The following is a 20,349-nucleotide window of genomic DNA, read 5'->3' on the forward strand; positions in this document are numbered from 1 at the left end:
CTTCTGCGGTTAGTGGTTACCAGCAGTGTGGATGCTTCCACAAAGGTTATATGGGTTACATACATCTTTCTGGGAGCAAATAGGTGCTGTATTCTTTGTTTGTCACAGTATGAGTTGTTTAGTGTACCTACAATTAACAATCCTGTCAATACCAGTGTCTTGGCCTCTTGCAACAAGTGTCCTAAAAATGGACCCTGGCCTCAACACTCCAAGAAAGTGTTTGCTAATGATCCTATCACAGTAGTGGTGACTCCAACCTGGCTTGAGGCAAGCAAAGCTTGGCCTTTCGAGTTATCCATAGCTTCCACTCCCCTTAGACCTTGACTGAGGCCGAAGAACTTAAAAATGCCATAGTCAACTTTGAAACATAACCATCGTTTTAGAAATATCCCATTTTCTAAGAAATTTAGTCAATTTACAAATACTTTGGCCACATTAGAAAGCCTTTAGCCATGCACGTAAAAAATAATCATTATATAATAACCGTAGTCATGTTTGAAACATCTGAGTCATTCTAGAAAGATGTCGGTCAGTTTAGAAATACCTCAGTCATCTCACAGAGGTGTTGCAGTGGGATCTGAGTCGAGTTTGTCTTGTGTATGAGAAGGTGCTGTGTCTGACTCAGTACATCTACCTGACCTGGTGTTGGATGATGGATGTAGCGAGTGTTCCAGGGTGTATAGGTTCTTCTCTTGACAGCTGAGTCAGCTGATTCTAGCTGCACTGGTAAGTCAGTATCGATCATATTTCAATTTAATGTAAGAGCAACTGGAGTAAAGGAACTTGTGAAGATACATGATGATGTTTAATCATCTTTACAGTGTGAATCTTTGAACATTACTCCAAATAAATTTAACAAGACTCGGGGCATCATACGAATACATTTTTCATTCTATATTTTACTTAAAAAAGCAGAATAAGAGAAGCCCTCTGAATAGGAGTATCCTTGGTCTTGAGTCCTAAAATGTCCATGGACTCGACAATTCTCGCTCCGGTGCCTACTCGATTCACGGGTTCACACTCTGCGACTCTGGGCAATAGCTTGCTTAATCTCCACAACGGCCCCTCGCGGCTTGATGCCTGGCTTTCACCTTGCGGATACCCTGCTGGGGTTATCTCACAGGGGAATACCAGGACGGGTTCCCTAAGCAAGCGCTTAGAAACTGCTTGGTGATTTGCGCTATATAAATTCCTGTACATTTACATTTACATTTACATTTGGCAGCAGACAACACCACTAACCACCTGCTTGTGTACTGAAAGATCAATTCTATGTTTTGAGACATTCGTCATGCCAATTACATAAGATCTTCCAACACGTGCTTGGCTCAGGTGTAAGCAATGCATAAGTGTTGTCTGTGACCTGTCAGCTAGGGGGTGCGTTTTTTGACATTTCATTGCTCTACCTTGCATAAAGAAAGACATGTGAGATGCTGACCAGTGATGATTGGAGCAGAAAATGCCCTGTTGGACGACATTTTCTACACGAACAAGTATCCTATGAAGAAAAATCACAGAAAATTGTGAAATGTTGCAAATCTCACCTATTTGAATTCTCAAATCTTGCGCATTTCACCAACGAATTAAAACATGAATCTTGGCCAACTTTCAATTTGGCAATCATTCCTGATTAACACGAACTAAATGCGACCTCATCCACAAGAATCAGAATTAAAACTCAGTGTCCTTTTCGGAGGGACATTGTTAAAGTATGGATTAAGGCCCAGATGCATGAAAGGAAAATCTGGTCGGAAAGGGGCAGATTCTCAGAATCTGCCCCTTTGCGACCGGTATTTTTTGCATTTGGGATGCATCATCCCAAATGCAAAAATTGCGATTTAAGGAATCTCTAAATTGAGATTCCTTAAATTGCGATTGCATTTAAGGAATCCCAAATTGAGATTCCTTAAACGCAATGCAACAAAGTAAAAAAATTAGCGATTTCTCTAATAGGGGGAGCAAATTACCATGAAGTTGAACTTCATGGTAATTTGCAAAAACTTTGAAAAATGCACTTTTGTGCATTTTTCAAATTTCATGTTGTGCACACACATGCCCTTAGGGCACGTGCGTGCGCAACATTTGTGCACAGATTGATTTCAGGGGTGCCACAGGGTGTCCTTTGGACACCCCTGCACCCTTGAAATTGCATTCTCAATTTGCGATTCGCTAATTGCTAATCGCAAATTGAGAATGTCTTCCCATTCATTCCTATGGGCCTCTAGGCCCATAGGAATGAATGGGGAGGTATTCCTTAATTGCGACTCGCAATTAAGGAATATTATGAAATCGAATTTTTTTTAGCGATTTCTTCATGCATAGCATTTTGCTATTCCTTATTAGCGAATCCTTATTTTTCGCAAATAAGGAATCGCAAAATGGATGCTTGATGCATCTGGGGGTATGTCTTTTGGCAGGGCTCCAAAACTGCTTCCAATATCTGGTGGAAACCATGGCACGGTAGCCTGCGAGCTGGAGACAGAATAATTGGAATTACATTGCTGCGTTAAGACTTTGAAAGAAAATATTGTTTTTGTATATCAAAAACATTTTTCTTCTAGGTTCTACACAGACATCTGCTACTCATTGCATTATCTAGACTGTAGATTATTTAGAAATGTTCCTACCCGCAAGATTTCTTCAACACAGCTGTTGTCTCCTGGCCCAGGCTCCTGAAAATGAAAGAAAAAACCGGTTAGCAGATTGTTCACATTTATGGTGGCAGCTTGCCAACGAGCCACCCGTTATAGGGTGGGGTGGCCTGGGACTACTTTCTAACACTAAGTTGTAGGATAAACAAAGACGCAGGGCCGCAAAGGCGGGGTGGTCCGGCCTTGCTCCTGCAAAGGGAAAATTCGGTTGTATTTTGTGACAGACTTGGATTTAAAAAAGGAGAGTTAGTCCATATTTTTCGAACGCCTGTCTCTGTGGGATATCCAGCAGTCCACCCCTCAAACACACCTGCAGAGGAATGGATTTGCTTGATACAATAAGGTGCTTGTATTTGAAACATTTTAGGGTTACTTTTGGAGGAAGATGTATCAAACGATTTTTTTGTCGCAAACGCTGCGAATCGGTAAAAAGCAGCGTTTGCGACAAAAAAATCGGAAAATGGAATGTATCAACTAAAACGCATCGCAATATTAAGGAATCGCACATTTTGCGATTCCTTAATATTGCGTAAGCATTTAAGGAATCGCAAATTGCGATTCCTTAAATGCTATGTAAGAAGCAATTAAGTTTTGCGAATTTACACTAAGACATCGCAAATTACCACCAACTTGTAGTTGGTGGTAATTTGCGAATTCTTTTACAAATGCACTTTTTGGCATTTGTAAAGGTGCCATGTGGCGCTCATACATGCCCTTAGGGCATGTATGTGCGCCATATGCGCACACATGTAAATTTCAGGGGTGCAGCAGGGTGTCCTTAAGACACCCTTGCACCATTGAAATTATTCTCAATTTGCGATTAGCAAATTGCGAATCGCAAATTGAGAATAACTTCACATTCCTTCCTATGGGCCTCCTGGCCCATAGAAATGAATGGGAAATTATTCCTTAATTGCGATTAGCAATTTGCTAATCGCAATTAAGGAATTTTAAGAAATCGCAAAAAAACAGAGAATTTTTATATACATACCATTTTGCAATTCTCAAATAGCGATTCTCAAAAAATCGCTATTTGAGAATCGCAAATAGGTATTTTGATACATCTGCCCCTTGGTCCCCAGTCCAGACCTGCAAACAAGTATTATATGACGCAGGACAAATTTCTGGTTTTGCAAATATTGTCCCATGGTCTACCACCATTATCTTTATTCCTCCATATTAAATCTTTACAGCAAGCTGACAGCAGCTTTAGCTGAACCGAGAAAGACTGATTTCTGGTCACAAACCTAATAAATCGCCTAAGTGTATCGTGCATCCTTTTTTTGCCTCTTCACTTTACCCTATGGCCACTTCTGTATTGGGCAGTCAGATCCCTAAGACCACCTTTACCTTCCTCCTCTTGGCCATCGCCGCCATCAGGACTCTTGCTACTTTTCAAGGCTATGCCATCATGTTGTAGACATATTCGCAGAGGACATTATATGACATTGTTCATTTTTGCTGGATGATCCAACAGGACCAATGGGTTCTTGCATCTGTACATTAGTGTACCCCACACTCCCTCTATTATGCTCCCTCCCCAAAAAAACTGTGAGGCCATTGCAGGGTGGTTAGTGACCCTTTACAAAATCCTCAAATAAAATACAAATGAAATAAACATAAACCCATACCTTTTTATGAATCACTTCCACTTGAAGCTTGGAAATAGCAATCAAGAAGGGAACTAGAAAGATATTCACAGAGTCTGTTCCGTAACCAGCCGCGGCTCGTGAAGGAAAGAGCGGTGGGCCGGGTTAGGAGGGACTCGACAGACGACCACGAGGGGAAATTAAATAAATAATTAATTTCCCCTCATCGTCGTATGTCGAAATTCTCCCCCCCCCCCCCCACCTGGCCCCAACCACCCCAAAGCTCTTACCTGCGCAGGTCGCGGCTGACCTACTCACCTTACAGTATATGTAATCTAAACACAAGTCTGAGATCTGACAGGGGTCAGAGAATTCATATTGAGGGATGAAAATGTTTGGTAAACCAAAGGACAAAGGAACCATTGCAGTTGGAAATCTGTACTTATAAACGTACTATTACAAAAAGGTGCAGATGTACCATTTTGTTTTTTTAGAATTCACAAATATTCCCAGTAATACCCCTAAAAGGATTTGTAAGGCTCATGTTTGCAGTGGTACCATTCGGAATGCATTTGACATGCCCCCAGGGACCCCTTTTCCCCAGTGTGTATTTCTATATACCTGTGACTTTAGCTCTGGAGAAATAGTCCCCGATATGTAAAGGTACATTTTTTAAAAAGCCTGTTCCACCCACTTTCCACCCGTAGCACGTAAGCTACTGCACATTTCCCCACAGTCATGATGGAGAAATCCACCACTATAAATCCACTTGCATCGGGCAGAATTCCTTTTATGAATTCCTGGAAGGCATTTTCGACTGTAAACATATGTTTATGGTCAGAAATGCCTTTGTGTGTAACACCGTACTATTTCTTAGACTTGGAGTGTTTTTATTTCCATAAAATAAACACAGGAAACAATCATCTCTAGCTGTGGCTTCTGAATATTTTTTAACATATGTATTTGTCTCCATGCATGCACATTGCCTATACATGTCTCGAATGTTCTCGGAATCATTGAAACTAAAAAGTGAGTGATCCGCTGGGAAAAAAATAAAAACTCAATTGCTTCCTTCTTGATGTTGCAGTGAAATTTCTCAAAGAATAACATCAATTATTACGTGTAAAGAAAAGAAGTCAAGTTATTTTTTTTTAATAAACTCTACTCTTCAGCAAAAACTTCAATTGCCATATGGAATTATGTTATGAATGGATCATTTTTCAAACAAGTGCTGGAACAGATCAGAGACTACACGTGTGACTCTACATCAAAGAAAAGATCATTGGTATTTTGAAAAAGAAATACCAAGGGCAAAATTGTTTTTTCTCCTCAATAACCCACTGGGGCCAGTGAGTGGAATGCCAGAGTAACAGTGGTTTATTGCTTCTCTGGAATATTTATGGAACACGTGTCACTCCTAATATAGGTGTGGCCTAGAGACCGCTTTCGCTGTCTCAATAGCCTCATGTAATCAAACAAAATCATAAAAATATATGCATGCATAATTACATAGAGTGTTTTGGTGAGCACTCTTTACCCACTGGCCTGACCAACAGTCATTTAAATGTTGTTTTCACCCAACACAGAATGCAGTATTGAACCGTCGGTCAGAATACTTCAGCATATTGGCTCTCTTGTCCTGGGCTTGACAGCATTTTCCTGATCACGTGTGCACATCTGCATAACAAAGCAGTGCACTTCTCTGCCAGGACTCTTGGGCCAATTCTTTACCTCTGAATGAATTTTTCCCTTCCATTATTTGTCCTTTTTTTATTTTGTTAGACATCTCGTCATCAGCGCACGGCGGGTTACGCTCATGAAGAGCTGAGCTCGTCATCAGCCCCGAAGGGGTTAAGCAACGTTATTAGGTCACAGTAGTTCGAAAGGAATAGCTCCTTTTCTCTGTAACAATAAGAAGCGTGTTTTCCTGTGGTGTGCATTGAAACTGAAAAAGGTTTCTATACCTGAAATGAAATGATATTTAGATTTTTAACGCGTGCTAATACCCGTAGGTGTCTAGGCGCGGCGGCTCTTCGCGATCTATAAGCCTGCGCAGGGAGTTCAGAAAGTGACCTACCTATTCAAAGCACGCCTGCTTTGCTAAGAATCACCCTCACTGCTCTATTTCAATTACACAGATTATTTATTTTTTAATTTAAACTTTTTATTACAAGCATATAGGCATCATATTAGGCAGCAGCTTGCTATCTTTACTTATTCTATTTATATTTGTGGCATATGTTTGCAATACATTTTAAAAACATACAAAACACACCAGTTTGCTAAGGCCATTTATATTGACTTTACCAATGCATGTTCTTAAACAGCACCCGAGAATATGCAGTCTGATATGTAACCACTGTAGCCCATTGAACAAAGGTCAGTTTACAGCGATCCACAGGGCGATAGAGGTCGATGATAATGGTTGGTGTTGTCATTGTATTGTGCTTCTAGCATAATGAGCTAGCCAAGGGCACCAAGAATGCCATAACCATATTTCAGGTTCATGGTACTTTTCGGCGGGTTCGTAAATATGAATGACTCTCTTACAGAGAATGCTAAAATCTTATATGGAAGAGGTTTTTAGGAAAATGTATTATTGCCAAGAAATCATACCTTACAAAATCTTCTCTTTCTTCCTTGTTGGCTTTGAAGGAAGTTAAGGAAAAGGAGAAGCCAGGCTATATCACATTTCCAATCTAAGATGGATGCTCATCGGACTCTAGTGATGACATCCCAATCCAAAATGGCTCCTGTACTTTTTCTGATGTTTTCTCTTTTTCTAGCATGTAAGACTTCTGAGTTCATTGAAGAGGGTGCCACAACGCTGCCAGTGGTATTTTCTTTTCAGTTCTTCCCCCCTTGCTCTAGATTTGGTCCTGTTGATTTTCTTTTAGATTTTTCGTAGGATTATTTTCCCTGCAGTTAGGAATCTTCTTCAAGTCTTATGGATTCCAGATCTTTACCCACCTAGTTCTCAACACGTTAGTGTCCTGATTATTTCAAGCCTCACCCCCTGGAGTGGTTCTTCTTTCATTTGTGTCATCTGCCTCTGAAAGTTTTTCCCTTCGGGGTCTTAAGGGCATTTGCTTACCAGTCCAGCCTTCACATTCTAACTTGGGTACTGCTATGATCAGGGGAGAGCAGTAGCCCTTGTTATCATGAATAGAGTCTACCTACCGTATCCAATTTGTTGGGTGAAGTCAGATTATGTTGGTACAATCAATGAAACGTGCTGCCACCTTGGCATCACCCCGATATCAAAGGGGATGACAAAGGGGATGATGGACGGAAAGTTTGAGCAAATCAAACACTCACCCCCAGTCAAGTGATCTGGGTTTAATCCATCACCATTCTTTAGCTCACTCCACCACCCCAGTTCAGGCATGGTCATATGCAAATCAGTCTGACCCTGTGCCTCATGGGAACAGTCCAGCCCGAACTGCCAAGCCATGTCTTCCCTGGACCGGACACAATCATCCTGGAACTGGTTTTGGGTTCATAACCCTCATCAGCCAGGCTATCTTGAATCCAGTGGCAAAGTGAGCAAGGGACCCATGTCTGGGCATACCCTGCCAACTTAGGGCGAACAAAGTGATACCAAAGGGCATCACCAGCAATAGGAGTGTCAAGCATTCCCTGGCTCTAGCATGATCCTGTGATTAAATCACTGTGAAGGAAGAGGGTGAATCACGTCAACTTTGAAGCATGCGTTTGACTGCAATTTTCAACTCAATTAATCTTCCATTACTAGTGTGTGTGAATATGATGATTTTTGAGTACATTTCAATCTTTATTAAATGAGTAACTTTATAGGAATCAAAGGACTGAATCATGTATCAACCTTAAATTTACATATTGCGATTATATAACATATTAGTTTTTGAGTCTCATTATCCTGCTCACCAATTCAAAATTAAATGCACAATCAAGGACTAGCTGAATTTATACTAGGGGGATCAGCTGGCAATGATATAATATTGTTTACTTGCCACAAAGAGGAATTCAAATATGTGGCAGGAAGATTGAATGCTTTAAAACCTATAATGCAGGTTATTTATTTATAGAGTTTGTAAAGAATGAACAAGACCCAAATTGGTTTCAATGCTCTCTACATAAGCAGATTTGGTGTAGCAATTATAAACATGAGGGTTGCACTGTGACAAGGGGAACAGTAGATGGATGTAAGAAATTGGAGTATTAGTTGAGGGGGTGAGAACCTACAGAAATTAGTAAACCCAATCCTTGTGAGGATGAACCACTAAAGTCAATAAATAAACATGTGCTCAAACATGTATTAGTTTGGCACAGAGCAGTCAGGCTTAACTTAGAGGTAATGTGTAAAATATGTATGCAGTAGTCAAGCAGTAATAAAGTAATAGAAATAAAGTGAAAACACAACACAAGCAAAATCCCAAACACATTTTCCAAAAATAGATATAATTTGAATAAATAAATAAAATGATACCAAAACAACAAAATCCAATATGTAGAAACAGAGATATGAAATTTTAGAGTTTGAGTTAAAAATAGCACTATAAAGCGCAATATGCCAATTGCAAGTGTCTGGTCCTGCTAGATTGAGCCAAAGCCAAAAGTTAGGGCCTTCTACGATGCATCACTGGTGGAATACAGTGACCAGGTTAATTCTGGTGGAAAGTTTCCATTCTGATTTAGGAAGTTTTCTGGAGGAAAAGTGGTCATCAATGAGCCGTCACTGGGGCCAGCTGCAAGCTGCATCCGAAGCATTGGTTGACAATGACGAGAAGCTGCTGTGCAAGGTCTTGGAGTCAATCGGTAGCTGATTGGTGGCAGGCCTCGTGAAGCTGACGACTAAGTTTGTCAGCAGTGATCAGGTTCTGCTCTGCATCAAGTCTGGTGAACCCATCAATCAGGTACTGCTCCCCATTAAATTTCAGTGATGCCGTCGAAGAAGGCTGCAGGCATCGATTCTCGGAGTCAAATCTGGTGAAGTTTGCAGTTGCACAGAGAGGTGACATTGTAATCACAACTATGGGTCTAGGACCTTGGGGTGACACTTGAAGGTCAGGACTCACTATTACCTGTAAAGGAGACAAGGTCCATTTGGGATTGACAAGCTGGAAAGCAGAAAAATTGCCTTTGAAAGCTTGTTGTTTCCCTCTAGCTCAACCAGCAAGTCAGCCAACTACCCCTTCAAGTCCCTTCTAGGGTCATGGATTCAAGGCACGCAGGTCCAGTTCCCCTTCAGGATTCAGACAGATCAATCCTTCTTGTAATTCTTCACACGTCCAGGAGTGTTCTGACGAGAGTCCTGGGGTACCACTGTTTTGCCCAGTGCCAGCCTGTGGGTGGGGATCAATCCTTTGTCGTCCCTCTAAACAGTTCTGGGTAGTGTCCCCTCTCCCACTGGGTTTAGAGCCAGCCAGACTAGAAGCACAAAATGGAGGCAGACCTACGTTTGAGCTTCATCTGCCAGTGTCAGGGTGGGCATTCTTTGAAGTTCAGGAAGAGTTTGGACACAGCCCCAAGGCCATCCTTTCAAGGAGGGAAACTCCCTCCCCACGCCCAGGTCTCCTTGTCCACTGTTGGGCGCAATACACCTCTCTCTCCAGGAAACCATCAGAAGTCAGGTGACAGTTGGAAACTGGCAAAAGGCCTTTTGGTTTTAGGCAGGAGCAAGACAGATTTTTTTAAAATGCATTTTCCAAAATAGCAATGTAAAATCCGACCTTACCATTAAATTGGATTTTAAATGTAATATTATGAGGAGTCTTTGAATCATGTTTGTAGCTACTCCCAAACTGCAACTAAGCATTATAAGTTGTTATTATGTAACTCTGGGTTCTCCTATGGCAGAGTCAGCCTTGCCACAATAAAAAACGATTTGGGGGATGATTCCCTGCCAGGACATGCAAGAGATTAATTTCTAAATGTCATACTTTTAAATTCCATGCAGCCTGGACTATTGAGCAATAAGTCCTAACTTAGGGGTGATGAATAAATATTAAAAAGGAGGGTGTAGGCCGGTCAAGAAGGAAGAATTTGGTTGGTTAGAATGACAGTTTTGTAACTGCTTAACAAGGCTGCAGTAGCAGGTCTGGAGATATGCTTTACAGGGCTACAGCACTGGATGGCATAATGCGTGCTGCAGCCTACTAGTAGCATTTAATTTACCGGTCCCGCACACAGGTAGTACCATATACTAGTGACTTTCAATTCAATTTGCAAATTAATTGTATGCTAGCTTAAAACATGTTTAACCCGTTCGATGCGTCAGACGCCCCCCGGCCGTCCGAAGTCACGGTGTGCGTGTGTGGAGGATGGCCGAGGGCTGTCGAACCACACCCACTCATTATTTCTCCCGCACCGTGGCGGAATTCGTGCCATGGTCAATGGGTTACAAAAGAGAGCATAAACACTTTATCACTGCATGGCGAGGGTAAAGTGCACAGAGTTCTATGCCCAACAAAAATGGGTTCACAAACAGAAGGCAATCTCTGGGGGCATACCACACAAACATTGTTCATTTCCAACAATATATTACAAAAGAAAAGTAGGGAGGGATGTTGATCGGTCTAGCACATGTCCCCCCATAGGATTATGAATAATATTATATTGTGTGGAGTTCCATTTAGATGGCTGATTCAGATTAAATTATGGAAAGATAATACCCTTCATACCAAAGAGAGCTCCCTTTTTATGATGCACAGACCCTCACCCACCGAAGTGGGTAAAAACAACTGGAACTCTTGCAGAAATGATGGTCCCTAAGTTTGTCAGTCAGTAGATTTTGTTTCTTGCCCTTCCTGCCTAGAAATGGGTCAATGGTGCTTCGTCAGGACCTAGAAAAGTCATGCCTAATCTATTTTTGTGGCTCAACACCCTACGTGTGCATGCTAGATGCCCAAGTAGAAAAAGATAAAGATAAATCATTTAATCTGTGTGTGCAGGTTATTAATCATGCCATTTACACCCCTAATGCAGAAATATACGCGTTGGTAAATGCTCTCAGACCCTTTTCGTAATTTACTCGGACCCCTTGGGAAGTTGTGATCGTGAGATTTCCATAAGATCTATTTGTTCGTCTTGAAGACACCACCAGTAGCCTAACCTGTACCACGAACCAGGAGGTCAATCTAAGTGGCAGGAAGTGTGAGAAACATGTTGACTGACTGACAAACTTAGGAGCCATCACTTACTTAGGAGTCCCATTTGGTTTGAGCCTTTGCCAGGGGCGTCTAACCAAAAATAAAGGGCTTCCAGAAACCCTTAGATAATTTTAATTACTGAGTCCAATTTATTAATTTCAATTGCCTTATTACTAATTTGGGGCATTGCATATTGTTTGGCAATTTTTCAAACAGGTCCGCAATAGAGATGATCTCAAGCAAAGTGCCTCCTTGTGAGGCACATTGGGCATTGCAGTACCCTCCCAATTAGGAGCATGACCCGGTGATGAAGCATGCCACTTTAGTGGGTGAGGGTCTGTGCTCACTTTGGCCTGAGGGATGTTTTCTTTTCATAATTTGATCTCAACCACCCATCTAAACGGTACTACATACCGTATAGTATAATTACTTTCCAGCAATCACAATATGAAAGGACAGAGGAGCAGTAATTAATTTGTGCCAGTGTGGTGAGAGAAAGAGGCATAATGTGCAAAAAAAGACAGACAGCCTTGGTATTCAGCAACACCCGCATTTACCAGCATTGTCGGTGTGCTCCTAAGAAAAACTTTGGGCCCCTGTACTTATATGTTTTTGTTTTACAAGTTAAGCATTTCAGAGGAGCTGATATGACATATATTGGTGGAAGATCATATGCGCACACCAGAAAGCATGGTATTAGAGGAGGTTTAATGGCAGGGGTGCAAAGTAAAAGGTATTTGTGCAAACGAGGATCAGCGCACCAAAGGAAATTGAATGCAAGAGTCTAGCTGAATAGTTTTATCTCAATGAAAATAACTCAGAGGATAAAGAGCTACCTGCAGACATTGTAGGTCGACATGACATAAAGTCCCTAAGGTCTGGCTCCATTTCAATCAGGCCCCCAACTCTATCTAGGGCAACATTTCTCCCAAATTCTGTCAACTTACTGTCGTATGTTATAAACAATAATAATATGAAGGTCGTCCACCCTGTTCATCAGCAGAATGGGGAGAGTATCAAGTCATTCTAATAATGGCCCAGATATAACACCTGATGAACCACCCAGTCTGGAACAAATGTTCCCTTATCAATATGTCAGCGCCATCAAGAAACATCCCTAGATAAATCATCAAATCGGTGTCGTTCAAACTGATGTCCCCTTGTCTCCTATCTTCTTAAAGATGTGTCTAGAATCTCTGGTGCCGATAATCTATGTATCATATTCCTGAAATTATGTCAGAGGTTTTCATCCCTGATAATGTTTAGCATTTAAGGACCACCACTAGACCCTTTGGGTAGATTTGTCCTCAAATGATCCTGCAAGATACTGTCCGAGGACGATCTTGGTTATTGCCGGCACTCAGAGAAGATGATGTGTCTTGCCTGATACTGATAAGATTACTACCACAGGGCATGAATTCCTTTCAGAGGGAGCATTTTCTCAACAGCTCTTATGATAATGACAGACAGAGCCAACCCAGAGAATTACAGACCGATCTCCCAGCTTCCCTACCTCTCCAAAGTCTTAGAGAAACTGGTGAATGTGCAGTTGACCAGGTACCTAGAAAATAACTCCCTTCTGGATTCCACCCAAACTGGCTTTCGAGCCAATAACAGCACCGAGGCAACGCTGCTGGCAGTGTCGGACAGTATCAGATCCTCCACCGATCAAGGTGGAGCGGTGGCGCTAATACTGCTTGACCTGTCAGCGGCATTTGACACGGTATCCCACAACTGCCTGTTGAACATACTTCGGAATAAAGGCATTCAATCTACGGCACTGAACTGGCTACAGTCTTTCCTGAGCAACCGCACTCAGGCGGTACATATGGATCAGTTCTATTCCAGGCCCAATCCCATCAGCTGCGGGGTCCCCCAGGGGCCTCACTGAGCCCCACTCTTTTCAATGTCTATATGTCATCTCTTGCCGACATTGGAAGGAAGTGGGGCATCGGCATCTGCTCTTATGCGGATGATACGCAGCTGATGGTGACCATGGACGAAGGGCCTGATATAACCAAAACCAAGCTACATGACTGCCTCTCCGAAATGGCCCAGTGGATGCATGCCCACTGCCTAAAGTTGAACGCATGCAAGTCAGAGATTCTACTGTTTGGTGGTGCCAAACGTGTATGGGACGCCACATGGTGGCCACCTTCACTGGGTTTGGCCCCCACTCCAAAGCAACATGCCAGGAACCTGGGAATTATCATGGACGATGACTTGTCCATGAAGAATCATGTTCGATCCCTTTGTGGCAAGGGCTTTGCCATTTTAAAACTCCTGGCCAAGATTTTCCCATGGATACCCCTGGATTGCAGACGCTCAGTTACACAGGCCATACTGGTCAGTCGCTTGGACTATGGCAATGCACTATTTGTGGGGATGAATGAACATCTGTTCTCTCGCCTGCAAGTTTTGCAAAATCTGGCGGCCAAACTTATCTGCAACAAGGGCAAATTAGACTCGGCATCGGAATGCTTAAAGACACTCCATTGGCTACCGATGAGTCAGAGGGCTGCTTTTAAATTGCTGAGCCATGCCCACAGGGCTCTACATAAAACCGGCCCCACAATTCTTCAAGGGAAGATCGAATTTTATGTTTCCACTTGGAACTTTCGCTCTTGCCATTCTGCTTTGGCCAAGACGAAACGCATCCACAAAGTTAGAACAGGTGGACGCTCCTTTTCCTATTTGGCAGCAAAGAGGTGGAATGAGCTCCCCACCGACCTGAGACATACTACAAATTATCTTCAGTTTCGGAAAAAACTGAAAAACCACCTCTTCCCCAAACTCTAGCTTCTTAGCATCCGCCATCAGTAGTTGCTATCTGGTATAAGCGCCGTGATATCCCTCGGGATGAGTGTTGCGCTCTATAAAAACCGCAAATAAATAAAGAACAAGGCATGCAGTACGCCATTTCTTCCTGAGAAACTCTAGAGTGCAAGTTACTCTATTACATGCTCTCCTAGAATAGCACATTGAATTAGGTTTAGTCATTTCAACCATGTTAAGAATGTTAATCTTATTCTCATTGTTTTCAACATACGTTCTTACTGTTTCTATGATATCCTGTGTGATTATTTTAGAGATATTAAGAAATAGGTTTGCACCGTTGTAATAAATATGTTTTGTTAAAAGGGCCTGTGCTTCATAGTGCTGTGTGAGTGATACTGTGAGGAAAGAAAAAGGTTTACTGTTACCATGGTACCCCTGAGACCTTTCCAGAGATTATTAGTAACCCAAAAGCAATTACTTCTCTTTAACTATGTACTGAGTGGGAGTTCTGCAGGACTACCATAACCTGTCTTTCATGTTCACTTGGTCTCCCGTGGGTTGGAGAGCAAACCTTCAAGAGCTATACTTGAGTTGTCATTAACGCAACAGACTGACTGTCATCCACTAAAAGCCAAATAGTCATTCGTAAGTTGAGTGAGTGATAAAACCTAATATTTGGACACCAAAAGAGGATTCAGTCTGTAGTGCCTGCTCTCTAAATGGCAAATATATCACATGTCAAATACCAGTGGGACGAGTTAATTTAAAGTAGAGGTAAAAGTGACAATGTTTGCCAGTGCAGACTTTCAATAAATGCCACATGGCAATGTCATTCTTTTACCACAAAAGCACATCAAGCTGTTTTTAAGACCATTGACATTGTCCTGATACTATAATACTTATTTCTCTCTCTCCCAACTTCATCCCAATTTTTTCAAATCTGTTTTATGCCTATTTAATCCACTCCAAAAAGATCAACTGATGGACAGAATGCAGAACAATGTCATACATTCACCCCAGTACAGAGATTTGGGTCTAAAGCCATTGTTTTTTTGTTCACCGTGCCATTTCAGTTTGAACACAGCCATATGCAAATCAGTCTGGACCCTGTGCCCAATGGGAACAGTTGAGCCCGAACTGCCAGGCCAGGTCCTCCAAGGACTGGAAACAAGCATCCTAGGACCTGTTTCGGGGTTTCACACCTCATCAGCCAGAATAGCTTGATTCCAGTGGCTTGGAGAGCACAGGACCCACTTTTGGGCATACCAGTACCACTCGGGGTGACAAATGTAAAAAGAACAACTGATACCAGAATGCAGAACAATGTCCTACATTCACCCCAGTACAGAGATCTGGGCCAAACGCCATCATTTTTTGCTCACCATGCCATTCCAGTTTGAACTCAGCCATATGCAAATCAGTCTTGACCCTGTGCCCAATGGGAACAGTTGAGCCCGAACTGCCAGGCCAGGTCCTCCAAGGACTGGAAACAAGCATCCTAGGACCTGTTTCGGGGTTTCACACCTCATCAGCCAGAATAGCTTGATTCCAGTGGCTTGGAGAGCACAGGACCCACGTTTGGGCACACCCGTCCCACTCGGGGTGACAAATGCAAAAAGAACAACTCATGCACAGAATGCAGAACAATGTCATACTTTCACCCCAGTACAGAGATCTGGCCTAAATCCATTGTTTTTTTGCTCACCATGCCATTCCAGTTTGAACCCAGCCATATGCAAATCAGTCTTGACCCTGTGCCTAATGGGAACAGTCCAGCCTGAACTGCCAGGTCCTCCCTGGACTGGAAGCAAACATCCTAGGACCAGTTTCGGGGTTTCACCCCTCATCAGCCAGGATAGCTTGATTCCAGTGGCTTGGAGAGCACAGAACCCACGTCTGGGCATACCTGTCCCACTCGAGGTGACACATGCAAAAAGAACAACTGATGGACAGAATGCAGAAGAACAGTGTCATACTTTCATCCCAGTACAGAGATCTGGCCTAAATTAATCGTTCTTTTGCTCACCATGCCATTCCAGTTTGAACCCAGCCATATGCAAATCAGTCTTGACCCTGTGCCCATTGGGAACAGTCCAGCCCGAACTGTCAGGTCAGGTCCTCCCTGGACTGGAAACAAGCATCCTAGAACCGATTTTGGTGTTTCACCCCTCATCAGCCAAGATAGCTTGATTCCAATGGCATGGAGAGCAGGGGACCCACGTCTGGGCATACCGGTCCCACTCGGGTGACAAATGCAAAAAGGACAACTGATGGACAGGATGCAGAACAATGTCATACATTCACCCCAGTACAAAGACCTGGGCCTAAATCCATTGTGATTTTTCTCACCATGCCATTCCAGTTTGAACCCAGCCATATGCAAATAAGTCCTGACCTTGTGCCTAATGGGAACAGTCCAGCCTGAACTGCCAGGCCAGGTCCTCCCTGGACTGGAAACAAGCATTCTAGGGCCGGTTTCAGGGTTTCACCCTTCAACAGCCAGGATAGCTGGATTCCAGTGGCATGGAGAGCACGGGACCCACGTCTGGGCATGCCAATAACACTCGGGATGACAAATGCAAAAAGAACAACTGATGGACAGAATGCAGAAGAACAGTGTCATACTTTCATCCCAGTACAGAGATCTGGCTCAAATTAATCGTTCTTTTGCTCACCATGCCATTCCAGTTTGAACCCAGCCATATGCAAATCAGTCTTGACCCTGTGCCCATTGGGAACAGTCCAGCCCGAACTGCCAGGTCAGGTCCTCCCTGGACTGGAAACAAGCATCCTAGAACCGATTTTGGTGTTTCACCCCTCATCAGCCAAGATAGCTTGATTCCAATGGCATGGAGAGCAGGGGACCCACGTCTGGGCATACCGGTCCCACTCGGGTGACAAATGCAAAAAGGACAACTGATGGACAGGATGCAGAACAATGTCATACATTCACCCCAGTACAAAGACCTGGGCCTAAATCCATTGTGTTTTTTCTCACCATGCCATTCCAGTTTGAACCCAGCCATATGCAAATAAGTCCTGACCTTGTGCCTAATGGGAACAGTCCAGCCTGAACTGCCGGGCCAGGTCCTCCCTGGACTGGAAACAAGCATTCTAGGGCCGGTTTCAGGGTTTCACCCTTCAACAGCCAGGATAGCTGGATTCCAGTGGCATGGAGAGCACGGGACCCACGTCTGGGCACGCCAATAACACTCTGGATGACAAGTGCAAAAAGAACAATCGATGTTTGCATTGTCCAGCATTCCATCCTTCAATTGTTTCTTTTGCATATGTAGCCCTAAGTGGGAAGGGTATGCCCCGATGTGGGTCCCATGTACACTAAACCACTGGATTCAAGCTAGCCTGGCTGATGAAGGGTGATGCCCTGAAACCGGTCCCAGGATGCTTGTTTCCATTCCAGGGAGGAATTGGCTTGGCAGTTCAGGCTGGACTGTTCCCACAAGGAACAGGGTCAAGACTGATTTAGATATGGCTGGGTCCAAACTGGGATGGTGTGGTGAGCAAAAAAATGATGGATTTACCCCGATCCTTGTGACTGGGGGCAAATGTTTGCATTGTCCAGCATTCCATCCATCCATTGTTTCTTTTGCATTTGTCGCCCTAAGTGGGAAGGGTATGCCCTGATGTGGGTCCCATGCTCACCACACCACTGGATTCAAGCTAGCCTGGCTGATGAAGGGTGATGCCCTGAAACTGGTCCCAGGATGCTTGTTTCCGGTCCGGGGAGGACCTGGCTTGGCAGTTCGGGCTGGACTGTTTCATATGGCTGGTTCCAATCTGGGGTGGTGTGGTGAGCAAAAGAATGATGGATTTAACCCAGATCCTTGTGACTGGGGGTGAATGTTTGCACTGTCCAGCATTCCATCCATCAATTATTTCTTTTGTATATATACCTAACCCCCTCAGCTCTCATCTATTACTGCATTCCTTGATTTTCCCCTCTTCTTTCTGACTCTTATCTGCTCTAAGTCATTCCATTTTGTAATTCAGTAGCTAAGATGTGTTGCAATTATGCACATTTTACATTTTGCACATATGGATTCTATTGTCTTATTTTAGATTTTCTGTAGTTTTTTTGTAAATATCTTTCACTCTGTTTCCTAGAATGTAATATCATTATATAATACATGGGATTCTGCAATTTCTTTATAAATACATGTCTCTAATTTATTTATAATACGTGGCTTGAGACGCACCTAGTCCTCTAATATAAATAAATGAAACTGACTTGAATTAAACTGATTCTAGTATCTTTTTGCAACACATATCTAACAACGTTTTTGATGTGTTTCATTTTGCACTTCAGAATCAATTTATTTGCAAACATACTCTCTTTCTTATGAAAGAGCAATGCACCAAGGATTTAAATGGTTTGTAGCAAAGGTGATGGTGTTGCCATGTATTGTATGGATAAAGTATTAATGTAACCACTACTGTTCATGATCAGGATATTGGAAAGTCATCTCAGAGTTCCAGAACCTTATAAAGGAACTCTGCATTGTGCCTCGTTCCTCTGTATGGACAAAGAACTCTACAGTGACTTGCAAAATCTTTATAATGTACTGCAGGGGGGCACTTTATCCCATATATAATGTCACTCTTGGAGCTCGATCTCGAATCTCTAAAGCGATTGAAAGTGCTTGGGCCATGTCCGGTGTATACAAAACCACATAAATAAATAAATAAATAAATAAATAAATAAATAAAAAACCAAGTAGCCTCGGGTATGTTAAAGTATTGTATTACATTTCTAGTCTTTGAAAAGCTCTATCTGCTCGCTTCGCATGAGAAACAGGAAAACAAACACTGTGAATTGAGTCTGTAAAAACTCATTTTTCTTTTCAATTATGTAGTGCTCTTATAAAACAAACTGGGCAGACAAAAGCACAATGCAATCAAAACATCAATTTGTAAAATAATCTTGCAGTTGGCTTGTTCATTTTTCTTTGAGAAAAAAGTTCACAGCAGAGGCTAGCTAGGAACAATTTTGTGTCCTTGTTCTCTGTGCCTCCACTTGAAAGCCAACAGTACTTCTCATAATGCAGATGTCTGTGTTTTATTAAAATGAAATACTCCCCGGATGTGTTACAGACACGGTCCCTCGATTTACCAAGCAAATAAAACAAATTCATACCACCATACCTTTCAGCATCTGATTATTTTTTGAGCTTTAACAAAATCTCGTGTATCAGGCAGGATGACCAGATGACTCCAGGTCATTGGGACCCCAAAGGTATTCTTGTTTTCTTTAAAAAAAACACATGATTTCTGAATGTTGTTGACCGCTTTACTTTCAATCTAACCAATAGTACAGAAGATTTTGGAAAAGAAAAACCCAGTACTGTAAGCATGAAGGCATATTTTCACCACCTGCATGTAGTCGGTAGATTCTCAGGTGGTAACATTTAAGCAGGGCTGACTTTAGTGCTGGTGGTGTCTGAGGCGACAATATTTGTTGGCGCCCCACCCCATGACCTGCTATTCATATTATTGTAGGGTGTTAGAGTATTTTTTACATCACACACTCATTATACAGTGTCAACAAATCATACATGTGTAAATCAGGGTTTAGGAAATGTTACATAAGATAAGGAGAACTTCAAGGTATTTATTTATTCATTTGAGAATTTTATATGGCTCTAGCTGGACCTGAAGGTATCAGAGCTCTTTACTACAGTAAATGTTCACATCAAAGATAAGTCTATACAGAGCGTCTGAATCAGAGTGCTTTACAACAGTAAATGTTCACAACATAGATAACAAGTATAGTAGACATTTATTATGGCATTAGCTAGACCCGAAGGCATCAGAGCGTTTTACTTGCCATGTGACAACGACCACAAGAGTCATACGAGGGGATCCACGAGAGTCACAGTTGACCCCTGTACCCAAAGCACCAGCAAACAAGGCCTGATAAACAGAGAACCCAAATATACATATATAGATAAATAAAACAATAAATACACTGTTACTATGCATTTCCACCCACTCCACATGTAACCCATGCAACCGCGGCCGTGCCAACTCTGTAAAGCACTCTGATACCTTTCTGAGTATTTTATTGTACATGTGTGTTGAACAGAAGGCTTTTAAATACTGACATGGTTTTCTTTGCCAAGTGAAACATCTAATCGTACACCTTTGGGTCCAGCTAGTGCTGTATAAAACTCAAAATAATAA

The 20,349-nt window shown here is 42.4% G+C and overlaps 1 protein-coding gene across 1 annotated transcript in view; it reads right to left on the reverse strand.

Annotated features, from left to right (window-relative positions):
- AFF3 (ALF transcription elongation factor 3) overlaps nucleotides 1-20,349 on the reverse strand; it is a 1,926,848-nt gene that overhangs the window by 1,023,285 nt on the left and 883,214 nt on the right. Inside the window, exon 4 of the mRNA XM_078658016.1 lies at nucleotides 2,628-2,672. Within this exon, the coding sequence (XP_078514142.1) occupies nucleotides 2,628-2,672 (45 nt within the window). The remainder of the gene's footprint in view (nucleotides 1-2,627; nucleotides 2,673-20,349) is intronic.

Source organism: Lissotriton helveticus, chromosome 8, assembly GCF_964261635.1.
Source record: "Lissotriton helveticus chromosome 8, aLisHel1.1, whole genome shotgun sequence".
In the NCBI taxonomy this organism is placed as follows: Eukaryota; Metazoa; Chordata; class Amphibia; order Caudata; family Salamandridae; genus Lissotriton; species Lissotriton helveticus.